Source organism: Leopardus geoffroyi, chromosome B1, assembly GCF_018350155.1.
Source record: "Leopardus geoffroyi isolate Oge1 chromosome B1, O.geoffroyi_Oge1_pat1.0, whole genome shotgun sequence".
NCBI lineage: Eukaryota > Metazoa > Chordata > Mammalia > Carnivora > Felidae > Leopardus > Leopardus geoffroyi.
In genome coordinates, this window is record NC_059327.1 from 43,432,533 (window position 1) to 43,447,444 (window position 14,912).

The 14,912-nt window shown below is 36.9% G+C and overlaps 1 protein-coding gene across 2 annotated transcripts in view; it reads right to left on the bottom strand.

Moving 5' to 3' along the window:
• Positions 1-14,912, bottom strand: part of ADAM9 (ADAM metallopeptidase domain 9) — a 151,226-nt gene that overhangs the window by 69,456 nt on the left and 66,858 nt on the right. For both annotated transcript variants that reach the window (XR_006707996.1, XM_045459872.1), the window contains exons 12-14: positions 13,026-13,197; positions 4,800-4,892; positions 3,625-3,820 (exon numbers count right to left, since the gene is read on the bottom strand). Coding sequence is in view for 1 of the 2 variants with exons in the window: in XM_045459872.1 (XP_045315828.1) it covers positions 3,625-3,820; positions 4,800-4,892; positions 13,026-13,197 (461 nt within the window). In the remaining variant the exon portion in view is untranslated. The remainder of the gene's footprint in view (positions 1-3,624; positions 3,821-4,799; positions 4,893-13,025; positions 13,198-14,912) is intronic.

Sequence of the window (14,912 nt, forward strand, 5' to 3'; positions counted from 1 at the left end):
GGCCTTTTACCAGGGTAACTGAACATTGCAGAAAAGTAATCAGACCTCTCAGAGACTACGAGACACTATCTCCGAACTGACATTGCTTCCAGTAGATCCAAAACATCATGGTAGCCTACAAGTCAGAGTAGGGAGCTATGGAGGTCAGGTGGTCAATGGAGTTTCAGCTCAGGTTGTCCTCACAGTGGGCCCAGTGCATCCCTGAACCCATTCTGTGGCTATTTCCCCAGTTCCAGAATGCATGACTGGAACAGACATAACCAACAGCTAGCAGAATCCCTACACTGGCTCCCTGACCTGTGGAGTCAGGGCTATTATGGTGGGAAAGGCCAAGCGGAAGCCACTAGAACACCCACTACCTAGGAAAACAGTAAACCAAAAGTAATACCACAATCCAGAAGGCACTGCAGAGATCAATACCACCATTAAGGACTAGAAAGATAAAGATACTCCAATTCAGCTAAGCTATTTGGCCCATGCAGAAGACAGACAGAACTTGGAGAACAACAGTGGACTGTCATAAACTTAAACAGTTGGTAAGTGTAATTGCTGCTGTAGCCACTGAGGTTTTACTGCTTGAGCAAATTCACATATCTCCCGGCATCTGGTATGCAGCTATTGAACAGGCAGATACTATTTTCTCCACACTGGTCAATAAGGATGACCAGAAGCAGTTTGCTTTCAGCTGGCACTGTCCTCTCTCAAGGGTATAGCAACTCTTCAGCCCTACATCATAATTTAGTTTGCAGGGATCTTAACTGCCTTTCCCTTCTACAAGATTATCAAAAGATATGTCCTCACGGGAAAAACATATGAAGATATCTGTGTCCCATGTGAACACTCACCAAAAAGTGACCTCAGCAGAGGAGAATTTTAATAGTCAAATGAATAGGATGACCTATTCTTTGGATACCAGTCAACCTGTCTTCCCCATCATCCCTGTCATCTCCCAATGGGGACAAGAGCAAGGGGCCATAGTGACAGGGATGGAGATTATACATAAGCTAAACAACATGCACTTCCACTCATCAAAAACAACTGGGCTATGGCCACTATTGGGTGCCCAATCTGCCAACAGCAGAGACCAATTCTGAGTCCTCAATATGGCAGCCAGCCTCCTGGTTGTAGGTTTATGACACTGGACCTTTTCCATCATGGAAGAATAAGAATTTTATTCTTATTGGAATAGACACTTAATTAGACAAGGACTGCTTTGCCTGGATGGAATTCTTCTGCCCAAACTACCATCCACAGATTGACAGACTGTCTTTAACCACCATCATGGTACAGCACATAGATTTGCTTCTCATCAAAGAACTCACCTCACAGCAAATGAAATGTGGCAAGGGGTACAGGCTCATGGAATTCTTTGGTCTTACCACATTTCCTACCATCCAGAAGTTGCTAGTTTGACAGAATAATGGAAGGCCTTTTGAAGACTCTGTTACAGCACCAACTAGGTAGCAATGCCTTATAGGAAGGGGCAAAGTTCTCCAGAGGGTTGTGTATGTTCTGAATCAGCATCCAATATATGGTGCTGTTTCTACCACGGCCAGGATTCACGGGTCCAGGAATCATGAGGCAGAAGTAAAAGTACCACTGCTATTTCTCCTAGTGACCCTCTGGCAAAATTTTTGCTTCCTCTTCCCACAACCTTCTGGCTTAGAGTCTTAATTCCAAAGAGAGGAGTGCTTCCATCAGAAGACACAACAATGATTCCGCTGAGAGCTGGAATTGAAGACCACCAGCTAGCCATTTTACACTCCTCATGCCTCTGAATGGATAGGCAATGAAAGGAGTCACTGCGCTGGCTATGGGGACTGATCTTGACAACCACGGGGAACTGCTATTGCACAATGGAGGGGAGGAAGAGTATGTGTGTAATACAGGAGAGCCCCGAAGGTGCCTCTTAGTATTACTGTGCCCTGTGATTAAGGTCAACGGAAAACTACAGCAACTCAATCCAGGCTGGACTACAAACGGCCCAGAGCCCTCAAGAAATGAAGGTTTGGGTCACTCCACAGGTAAAAAGCCACAACCAACTGAGGTGCTTGCTGAAGACAAAGGGTATGTGGAATGGATAATGAAGAAGGTTGTTAAAACTACCAGCTGTGACCACACGATCAGTTACAGAAACTAGGACTTTAATGGCCATATATATTTCTTCCTTTTTGTTATTAATATATTTGTGATTATATATAGATCAGAGGTTCCCACAACTCCCTTCCTAAGTTTGATTAACCTGCTAGAGCAGCTCACAAAACTCAGGGAGGCATTTGATTTTCTAGATTACTGATTTATTATAAAAGGATATAACTCAGGAAAAGCCAGATGGAAGAGATCCATAGGGCGAGGTATGGGGAAAGGGGTTAGAAGTTTCTATTCCCTGTCTAAGTGCAACACTTTCCGAGAATATACACCTACCTCTTCACCAAGCTGGAAGCTCTCAGAACCCTATCCTTTTGGGTTGTTATAGAGGCTCATTACATAGGTAGGATTAATTAAATCATAGGCCATTAGTGATTAACTCATCCTCTAGCTGCTCTCCCTCCACAGAGGTGGGGAACTTAAAGTTCCAACCCTCTAACTGTGTGGTTGGTTCCCTGGGCAACCAGTTCCCATCCTTGAGTTACCTCTGAGCTTTCCAAAAGTCACTTTGTTAACATATCAAGAGACACACTTCTAGCTCCCAAACTTAGGAAATTCCAAGGGTTTTAGGAGTTTGAGGCCAGGAAAGGAATGAAGATCAAGTATAGTTTTCTAATTATAAATCACAGTATCACAAGAGTCCTCGATGCTTTAACTAAAATCATACTTAATCCATATTAAAAGGATGGAGAATGCAAAAAGACCATGAATATGATGGGAGTTGACAAGGGTTGAAAGAATTCTAAATTCTCATCTTCAGTAGTGAGAAATTAGTAGTTAATGCCTAGAATGTAAAAATTAAAAAGTAGCATTACCAAGAGATTATTTAAAGACCTGGAACAAGTAACAAAATAATCAGCTAGAAAAGGTGAAAAGTGGTTGCCCCAAGGGATGGGGATTTTAGGTGGGAGCACGCTTTTTCATAAAACCTCATAAAAAAATTGGCTCTTTAATCTATGTGTACGTGTAACTTTGACAAAAATGAAAATTCTAAATAGAGAAAACAGGAAAAACTTTTAAACATCTGAAATATCTATCAGTGAGGGAATGGATTCCATTTATATAATGGAGTACTCTAATGCACTAAAATCTAAATGCATCAACATGTTGATATTGTAATCAAACGTATCAAAAACATTTTCAGTGAGCAATGAAAGTAGCAGACCCATATGTACATCCCCTTATTATTTATATGAAATTATTAAAACTAGAACATGATACTAAGTAAATGTATATTTACTTATTTTGTTTATATACATAGAATAGAAAGGTGATAAAAAGGAGAGGGAGTAAAAGCAAAAATCACCAACTGAATTTCTACATATCAAATTCATGATGGAGAAGGAAGGAGATAGGACAGGGGAGAGAAAACAAGAGAACTTCACTTTTATCAATAATGTTTTCTTTCCATTTTTAAAAACGGACGCAAATAAATGAATAAAATAAAGGCCATCGATTATAATTAAAATGTCTTACTTGAGCCAAAGATGACTTGGCACTGAGCATCGTAATACTGGCACACGCCATTGTAGCAATAGGCTTTGTTACTCTGGCAAGCATAGCCATTCTGAATAAAAACGTCTGGCTGACAGAACTGAGATGAACCATTGCAATATTCTGGAACATCACATTCATTAGTTTTTCCTCGGCATAAAGTACCTCCTGGAAGGAACTAGGGTAATAAGATTCAAATTAAACAGGAATATCAAGACAATCCCCACAAAGTGATCAAATTTGAAGCCACAGTATTTATGTCTATAAAACATCTAGCAACAACAAAAGATTATATAACCCAACAGAAGTACGAACAAAGGCCAGTAACAGGCAACCCATAAAAGTCATGAAATACGGAAAATGAAAAAATGTAACTTTACCGATAGCCAAAAGAAATACAAATTAAATAAAACTTTAAAAGCACTTTACACCTATCAGGCTAACCAGTATTGGACTCACCAATGATGTCACAGCACATATTTGATTACATTGTTGGTAGAAGTACAGACCAATATATTTGTGGAAGGTATATAAAATGTGTGCCACAATTTTTAACATACATACTCTGTCCCAGCAATTCCACTTATAGACAAAAATTAGAAGCAACCTAAACATCCATTAGTTAACTAAATAAAGAAATTATGTAATCGCCTCATAAAACAGCACTAACTATACAACCATGTAGAACTAATTATATGAATAGATAAAATCTACGGTATGCTACTGAAAAAAGCAGGTAGTAAAAATAAATGTATCTGTGTTCACACATATACACTCACACATATACACATGCATTCACTTTTGTATAGGAAAAAGTACTTAAGTTAACAAATTATCAACGATGGCTACCTGAGGAAGGTAAAATGATACTGCCTTTTACTCTGTACTTTCTATATTTGGTATTTGTGAATTATTTATAAAAAACATAGATTACTCTTAAAATCAGAAAAAAAGTTTCTACTTCTAAAAAAGTCTCATGAGACCGCTTGTTATAAAAAGAATGTAATTCAAAACTGCAAACAAGTGGCATAAAATTTTTCATAGAATCATGTAATAAAAATGGTGCTCTCTTATAGACCAGAAAAAAAAATTTTTTTACATATGCATGTTTTGCTTTCTTCTACTTTTTTTTTTCCAAATAGGGAGGAACTCCTTACCCAACAGTCTTTACAACAGTCACCGTATGCACATTCAGCAAATGATTTAAGTTTACAAGTACTTCCTTCACAACAAGGGTCCGATTCACACTCCTGTGAAGAGTAAATGACTATCAATAAAGAAAGGACTTACTGTCATCAATATTCATTAACAAAGGTCTTATCTTAAAGTCTAAAATCTTCTTTCTAACCAAGCTACAGCAATGATTCTCTGGAAAATCACTTACTATCCTTCTGAAGTTTTCATAACCCTTTGGCTACAACTATTTAAAGCTCAACATATTTCAAAGGAATGAAATCATACAGAGTATGTGTCTGTGTCTTCTGGGACTGGGAGAACAAGATACCACAGACTGGTGGCTTCAACAACAGAAACTTAATATCTCACAGTTCTGCAGGCTAGATGTCCAAACTCAAAGTTCCTGCCAATTCGGTTTCTGGTGAGGAAATTCTTCCTAGCTTGCAGAGAGCTGCCTTCTCTAACATGGCCTCTCTTCAGTGTGTATGTTCTGAGAGAAAGAGAGCGAGAGAGCGCACAAGCAAGCTCTCACATGTCTCTTTATAAAAACACTAACTCAGGGTGCCTGGGTGGCTCGGTTGAGTACCCATCTCTTGGTTTCAACTCAGGTCATCATCTTACAATTCATGAGTTCAAGCCCAGCACCGGGCTTGCTGCTGTCAACACAGAGCCCACTTCGGATCTTCTGTTCCCCTCTCTCTGCCCCTCCCCTGCTCGCTGGCTTACTCTCTCTCTCTCAAAAATAAATAAACATTAAAAAAAAAAAAAAGCACTAACCCTGTCAGATCAGGACCCCCTCCTTTTGATCTCATTTAACTTTAATTACTTACCTAAAGCCCTATCTCCAGACACAGCTACCCTGGTGGGTAGGGCTTCAACATATGAATTTGGGGGAGGAGGTTACAAACATTTAGTCCTAACAGTCTGCGTAATCATCACCGAAAATTAAGCATCCGTGAATGCATTTCTCTTCATAGTCAGGAACTAACTTGTCTATTGAGTAGGTCTTCACCTCATGTAGACATTCTTTTTATCTTGCCTGCCTTGTCTCACCCTACTTTGAGCCACCATGGCTCCCCATTGCACCACCACCCATGCCCCACAACCTCCCACCCACAGAGACATCTCTTCTATGTTTCAGCTAATGTGTTCAGGTCTGAATTGTTTGAGAGAGAAGAAGGATGGGGAAATAACAATACAGAGGAGGAAAGAAGGAGGAGGAGAAGAAGGGGGAGCCAAGGAAACAAGCTTTCTTTAATTTTTGAAGAATATGTGTCCTATGTATGGAACTCTAGGTTGTCAGTTTCTTCCATTTAGAACAGTAAATATACTGTTCTATTATCTCTGGCCCTTATTGCTTCAGGGGAAAAAAATCATCTATCATTCATATCTTTGTTCCCCTGTTTTCTATTGGCTTCTTTCATTACTTTCTGTTTATCTCAGCACTTTGATTACAATATACCTAAGTGAATTTTCTTTGCAATGATTCTGACTTGGGTTCACTTTGGAATTGTAAGTCAATATTTTTCCCTAAATTAGGGGATTTTTCAGACATTATTTCTTTTATTTTTTATCTCATTCTCAGTGTCCTGAAATTTCACTAATAGTTACATTAGATTATTTGATATCTCCTAGTGTCCCTGATACTCTGCTCATTTTTCTTTAATCTTTCTATTTGTTCTTTAGTTTGGATTTTTTTTTTGGCGGGGGGGGTGGGGTGGTCAGCTTCATGTTCATTGACTCTCTTCTGACATATTAGCCTGCTTTTAACTCTAGCCAGTGAAACTTTCATTATCGGTTTTTAGTTCTATAATTTTTTAGTTCTATAATTTCTATTTGGTTATAATTTAAATTTCTAAGATTTTACTCTTTAATCACAAAGAACATATTTTTCTTTAATTCTTTGATGACAAATAGTGGAACATAATTCATAACAGCTTTATTTTTAACAGCAAAACGTTAAAAAAAAAAACCCAAATGCCCTTTAAAAGGTGAATGATTAAACAAACTCTGCATGGTTATACTACAGTTAACAGATGGTTAACCATGGTTAAACATGTTAAACAAACTCTAGGCAGGACCTCTCAGCTGGTAGAAAGACCAACAGAAACATTATTCTAAGTTCTCTACAGTTAAATCCATCCAATGGAACAATACTCAGCAATAAAAAGGAATGAAATATTAATACATACAACAATCTAGATTGACCTCAAAGGCATTATGTTTAGTGAAAAAAGTCACTCTCAAAAGTATATATTTTATGATTCCATTTTTTGACATTACTGAAATGGCAAAACTACACATGGAGAACAGATAAGAGGTAGCCAGGGGAAGAAGGGATCAGGCTAGAGTTGGGAGTAGGTACAGATACAAAGAGGTAGCAGCAAGGAGGATTTTTTATGATGATAGAACAGTTCTCTGTGTTAACTGGGGTGGTGTTTACAGAAATCAATGAATGGGATAAAATTGCATAAAACTACACAAATACACACATACACAAATGTGGTTAAAAATGGTGAAAACTGGGGTTGCCTGGTGTCTCAGTCAGTTAAATGTCCAACTCTTGATTTTGGCTCAGATCATGATCTTCACGGTCATGAGCTCGAGCCCCTCCTTAAGGGGCTTAAGATTCTCTCAAGAAATTTAATTTAATTTAATTTAATTTAATTTAATTTAATTTAAAATGGTGAAAACTCAATAAAGTCTTTAATCTAGTTAATGCATCAGTGTCAGTGTCCTAATTTTTATATTGCACAATAGCTACATAAGATGTCACCTCTGAGGGAAACTGGGTGAAAATACATGGAGCTCTTTGCACTGTTTTTACAACTTTCTGTCAGTTTATAATTATTTCATAATAAAAATTTAAAAATAAATGAAATATCATTTAAATCTTGTACCATACAAAAGAATTATATAAAGTTGAAATAGATCATAGTTCTAAATGTAAAACCTAAAATTAAAAGGCTTGTAGGAGAAAACTTTTGCAACTTTAGATTAGACAAAGATTCCTTAAATGTAACACCAAAAAAACATAACCCATAAAAAACACAGCTAGGGTGATTAAAGATAAGCTACAGACTAGGAGAAAATATCTGCAAATCATTTACCTGATAAAAGACTTGTATCCAGAATATATGAAGTACTCTCAAACCTCAAAAATAAGAAAACTACCCAATTTTCAATATGGGGAAGAAAGCTGAACAGACAAATCATCAAAAAAGATATACAGATGGCAAATAAGCACATGAAAACATTTTCAACATTACTAGTCACTAAGGAAATGCAAATTAAAACCTCAGTGATGGACTACTTCACCCTTAATAGAATGGCTACAACTGAACAGATTGACCATATGAAGTGTTGGCCAGGGTGTGAAAGAACGACAACTCTCATGGTGATAGTGTGGATGTAAAATGGTACAAACACTTTGGAAAACAGTTTGAAATTTTCTTGAAAAGTTATACACCTATCATATGGCTCAGTCACTCCACTCCTAGGTATTTACCCAAGAGAAGTGAAAACAGAAGTCCATATGAAGACTTGTATGTGAATGTTCACAGCAGCTTTATCTGTTAATAGCCAAGACTGGAAATAGCCCAAATGTACATGAACAGATGAAAAGATAAACCAACTGTGGCATATCCATACTACTCAATGATAAACAACAATAAGGAATGAGCTACTGACACAGTAGCAATATGGATGAATCTCAAAATAATTATGCTGAGAGAAGGGAGCTAGGCAAAAAAAAGAGTCATTCTATGAAATTCTAGGAAATGCACCCTGATGTATAATGACAGAAAGGAGAAAGGTGATTGCCTGAGGATAGGGGAACAGAAGGGGTGGGAAGAAAGGATTACCAAGGGTCACAAAGAACTTTTTGGGATAATTACATGTTTAATATCTTGATCATGGTGAGTTTCATACATGTATACATGTGTCAAAACTTACCAACCTGTATGTTTTAAACATGTGCAGTCTATTGTTGACCAAGTGTTCACAATTGCATGTTTCTTACTCTTCTCTCTATCTTGGCCAAACTTAACTAAGGCTTCTCTCTTTCCTACAGGCCTCTGAGCTCTGCTTGTCCCTACAGAAAAAGTGGAGCACCCCCACCTTATCAGCTTCTCCTGGAAATCAGCTGACCACAAAGAACACTATCAGACTCTTCATTTCCCCTTGCTTATCTAACTTCCTCTTAAAAGATTCTGTTTATCTCTACTTCCCCCACCTTGACCCTTTAAAAGAAAAGCTTTTTCTTATTTGATTTTGAGATGCTTCCAGATTTTTCAGATCAGGGCACTGTCCTTGTTACAACAGTCTTTATTCTGAATAAAGCCTTATCATTATCTAAGACCAAGTTTGTTTATTTTTTAACATTGTATTCAATTACACTTCAATAAAGCTGTTAAATTGTTTCAAAAACACTGTGTAAGACAGATGGCTTCATAAAAGATTAAAGAATGAAGAAATAGACTGCAAGGAATTTTGTTCATGATAAAAGTATAATTTTAAATGATTATGTAATAACTGATCACAAGTGGATAAAAGTTAATACCCTAGCTTATTCCACATGCCCCCTTCAATTAAAAAGCTAAAAGAAAAATTTTCAATTAAAAAATACTAAAAGAAATTATGGAGGGGTTATGCTGATAATCTTGAAATAGGAGTACTACAAGCCTAGTCAAAATACAAACTTCAGAAAATCCTAAGGAAAAAAACTGATAAATCTTCCTTCATTTAAATTTCAAATTTCAACCTAATAAAATACACCATATGAAAAGCTAAATATCAAGAGTGAACCTAAGGCAAACCAAGAAACAGACTCTTTACTATAGAGAACAAACTGATGGTTACCAGAGGGGAGGTGGGTGGGGGGTGGATGATAAAGGTGATGGGGATTATGGAGGACACCTGTGAGGAGCACAGAGTGTTGTATGAAAGTGCTGAATCTCTACATTTTAAACCTGAAACTAATATTAACTAACTAAACTAACTAGTTTAAAATTTAAACTAGTTACTTTAATTAAAATTTAAACTAGTTTAATTAAAATTAACTAAACTAATATTAACTAACTGCAATTTAAATAAAAACTTAAAAAATAAATGAACAGAAAAGGAAATCAAAAGAAACATTGTAAACTAGAAAAGAATTAAGAAAACACAAAATAGAAATGAACTAAAAATTATAACTAAAAAGTACAGACTGGGGGGAAAAAAAAGTAAAAACCCTAATGTAAACTTTGGGTGATAATGACGTGTCCGTGCAGTCCTCAACTGTAACAACTGTACCTGGGGTGCAGGATAGGGAAGGGCTGTGTGTGTAGTGGTATATGGGGACTCTCAGTACTTTCCATTCCATTTTTCTGTGACCCTAAAACTGACCTAAAAGATAAAGTTGAATAATTTTTTAAAAGCTAAATGGTGGGGCGCCTGGGTGGCGCAGTCGGTTAAGCGTCCGACTTCAGCCAGGTCACGATCTCGCGGTCCGTGAGTTCGAGCCCCGTGTCGGGCTCTGGGCTGATGGCTCAGAGTCTGGAGCCTGTTTCCGATTCTGTGTCTCCCTCTCTCTCTGCCCCTCCCCCGTTCATGCTCTGTCTCTCTCTGTCCCAAAAATAAATAAACGTTGAAAAAAATAATAAATAAATAAATAAATAAATAAATAAATAAATAAATAAAAGCTAAATGGTAAGCTATAGAGGAGAAATATTAAAACATATACCAAACAAAAGACTTTGCCCACAATACATGAGTTCCTAAAAATCAATTTCAAAGAATGACTAACCCAACAGAAAAATTGACAAGGGATGTAAAATGGTAATTCTTAGGGAGAAAAAAAATATGTATATAGTCTCCAAACATATGAAAAGGTTAAAAAATGAAACAATATCTTCTTACTTTTCACCCATCAAAATTAAGAAAAAATTTATCATTCTTTGCTGGCAAGACTATACAGGGCACTGAATGCCATGATACACCATTGGTATAAGTGCAAATTGACACAGCCTTTTTGTAGGAAATTTCATAACGACTAATAAAATTTTAAAGCACATAACTCTTCAATTCAGTAATTCTACCTTTATGTAATTATCTTAGAGAAATACTTGTATATATGCACATGGGATGCGTATAAGGATGTACTGTTTGCAACAGGAAAATATTAATTACAGTAAGTAAATGTCCATTAATGGTCCATTATGGTTCAAGAAATCATAGAACATTCTTTATAGGAATACTAATTACAGTAGATTAAAGGGTAGATTAAAGGATTATGCCTACATGAGGTAATGACATGGAAAAATCTCTAAGATACAGTAATGGGGAAAAAATCTGCATACAATATATTGCCTGATTTCATTTCTGAAGAAAAATAAAATCCTAAAATAGGCCAAACTATTTACAAATATACATTATATATATACTTGTATAAATGTATAAAGTCTAAAAAGAAATACACTGAACATTGAAGAATGATTACCAATGCAGAAGGAAGTTTAAAAATTTATGGGGAAGGGGAGTCTGGGCGGCTCAGTCAGTTATCTTGATTTCAGCTCAGGTCATGATCTCATGCTTTGTGGGTTTGAGCCCCTCATCAGGCTCTGCACTGATGGGCACAGAGCCTGCTTGGGATTCTGTCTCCATCTGTCTCTGCCCCTCATTTGCTGGCTCTCTCTCTCTCTCTCTCTCTCTCAAAAATAAATAAATAAACATTTTTTTTTTTAATTATGGAGGAAATAAAGGTCTGAAAGGAGAATTTTGCTTGAACTTAATATTTGCAACTATTGTACCACGAAAAAAATCTGTTGATATTTGAGAGGGAGGTGGTGTTCCTTTTTAAAGAGTAATTCTGGGGGTGCCTGGGTGGCTCAGTCAGTTGAGCATCCGACTTCAGCTCAGGTCACAATCTCATGGTCCGTGAGCTCAAGCCCCGCGTCAGGCTCTGGGCAGATGGCTCAGAGCCTGGAGCCTGCTTCCGATTCTATGTCTCCCTCTCTCTCTGCCCCTCCCCCGTTCATGCTCTGTCTCTCTTTGTCTCAGGGATAAATAAATGTTAAAAAAAAAAATTTTTTTTTTAAAAAAAGAGTAATTCTTTAGTGTGAAAGCTTAAGAAGAAAATATAGACCATTTCAATAAGTTTGGTAGTGAAGTGGACAGTTGGGAGAAAGCAAAAGATCTATTAACACTTTAAGAACAAAGATCTGAGAATGGCTGGAAAGGGGAAGAGCTTGGTCAGCCCAACAGTATAACGTTAATTTAGAAATTAAACATAATCTTTTTGGCCTTATTTTCTTCATTTGAAATGAGAGTATGAAAAATACCAATCTCTTAGGGTTATTGTGAGGATTTTACCATGTAAAACACTTAGTAGAAGTCCCTGACATTCAGCAATAGTGCAATGAAGGCCTGTCCCAAGATCTTCATAAAATACGCGGTGTCTTTCCAGAGCATGAAGTCATCTGGCAAAAGCCAGATATGGTCAGATATAAAAGAAGAAGAAGAAGTGGAAAGGATGAAAAATATTCACCATATTACACACCTAGTTACCATCTTGCACACCATTAACAAATTTCTTCAAAATTTAATGCAAGGCCTAGGAGGAAACGACTTACACAGGCCACTTTGAGAGAATGGCTAAGATACAGAACAATCAATGATAAAGACAGGCATGGGCTTATGGCACTAAGTGTGGATAACAGGTCTGATAGAGCTAGAGACCGTTAGGCACAACACCGAAGGTTAATAAAGGGGAATGCTAATTTAAATAGCAAGGATTTTGTTACTGAAGGACTATGGAATATGGATTGGCTTCAATTTAGTATTAAAATGAATCCAACTGAATAAACATTTCTGCAATGGCAGTGCCAGAATACTGAAAGCTGACAAATAAAGAGCCAAGTGAAAAACTGATTAGCTCTTCAAAGTAAATAAATGACCTAATAACCATAACAGATATGGTAGAAGCGAGCAAAAAATACAAGAATAAACACGGTGCTTTACTTGACACCAAAACAGATGATACCATTAGTTATGCTCTGGGAAGGAAGAGATGACCAATCCCAGGAATATATCCCCACAAGCAAAATGAATCTTCACTGGCCACTAAATTTCACTAACTCCTATGTCCATTGCCCAAAGCAAGCTGTTCCATCTTTTTCCAAATCCTAAGGTAATTTCACAAAGCAAAAATCGAAAATTAAACTGACCTTTGGAGTACCACAGTCACACTCTTCCCCGGGATCCACCAATTTATTACCACAGAAGGGAGCACTATAGGCTTCATCAGGCTTTGGAATATTAAGAAGGCAGTTTCCTCCTTTATTTAAAGTTAACTTCTCAAAGTCCTCTGCACTGCAACTGCTAAAGTTTCTGGAACCTCTACAATAAACATTAAGAAAAAGATCTTATGTCATGGTGATTATTCATTTTGAAATTTTAAATCATGTCCTCAACCAACAAGAAGAGAATATTTTAAATGGCAGAAAATGAGCTACCAAAAATAGAAATGAGAATTTATATATCTATTTCTAATAAATATAGTACATTATTTCAGTTACTACATAATAATTCACTATTTTGGTGACAATATATTAGACCTCCATGAAAATACCTTCCAAACATATCATTTACATTAATATATAAAATCATAAGAGACCTGAGAAATTATCTAGTCCTATCTAAAATTCAGTTTTATTTACCTTCCATAGTAAAAGTTCCTCAAATATTTGAAACTAGCTATATATTTCCCCAATCTTTTTTCACTCTACAGGATAGCATTATTTTGTTCTCCTCACTCTAACTTATAGGGAGCTATGCGAAAATAATGGGAATGGGCATTCGAGTGAGGGTGCATGATAGCCATCGAGCAGCAGAATAGTGCAGAATTTCCACTACAGTTTGAGATTTAAATACCTTATGTTAACTCCTGAGAACCCTGGTTAATACTCTGAAGGCTACATGGGCTTCTACAAACGGTCCACCTTGAGCTACCCACGTGATATTTATACAATTGTATGCAATTTTCATGGATTCTATAAATTGTTGGGTTTTTTAGTTACTGGTTTACTCAGTAACTCTAAAATATATTCAGATACTCCTACTGCCTATTTTCATTCTTGAAGATTATGGAGAAATACACCCATACATACACCAAGGATCTTTGAGAAATCCAAGTCCCATTAAAATTTTATCAGGGGCATTTGGTGCCCTGAAAGAATCTCTTTCATGAGTTTGAGCAGTTGTGCCAAAAGTAGCAGTAGAAATGAAAACTGTGTTGCATTACAGTTATTGAGGAGGAAACCCTGTCTGTGCTGGGTCTTTTGTACATCCAAGGAATCTAAGACACAGATCCTTTCTGTGAGACTTTGTGTTTTAGATATACATGTTATACTCTTTTTTGCTAACTGGCCCAGATTCCAGAGAAGTAAAAAGTCCTGGCTCTTGGCTCTTGAGAATAGAAAGCAGTCTGCCTAGACATTTCAGTACCATTAACTACTATTTGACAAAAAAAGTCTTTGAATGTGGGGTTAACAAACTGACCAGCAGACAAAGAAAGGAGAAAGAACATAAATGGTCAACTGTCTATAACAAAAAAATTAGCAAAGGCAATATATTGACTCACATAGAAAGAAAACATCAGCCACAAGGCTATTGACAATAACAAAAAAGCTTGTTTTCTGTATTGTTTTTCTCACTACTCTCTGATTAAGGATATTATGAGGAGGAGTCCTTTTGTATACTATCGCTCATTTAACAAGTATTTGCTGAACCTTATGTACAAGGCACTCTTCTCTTGTGCAAGGGATGAAACTGAACAACGCAGACAAAAATCCTCACCTTTATAAAGGTGAGTTGTAGTGAGTGAGACAAACCATACACATAATAAGTAAACTGGATAGTACACACAAAGTGAGAAGTGTCATGGGGGAGAAAAAGTGAGAAGATGAAGGGGGTGACCCAGGCCCCAGGGTGGAGGGAAGGGGCTGGGGGGAAACAGTCGTTTTTAAGAGAAAGGACAGGCATTTCAAACACCGTGAGAACCAAATCAAAACTGCTTATCTGGGAAAAGAACCTCACACCAGGAGGGAATAGCA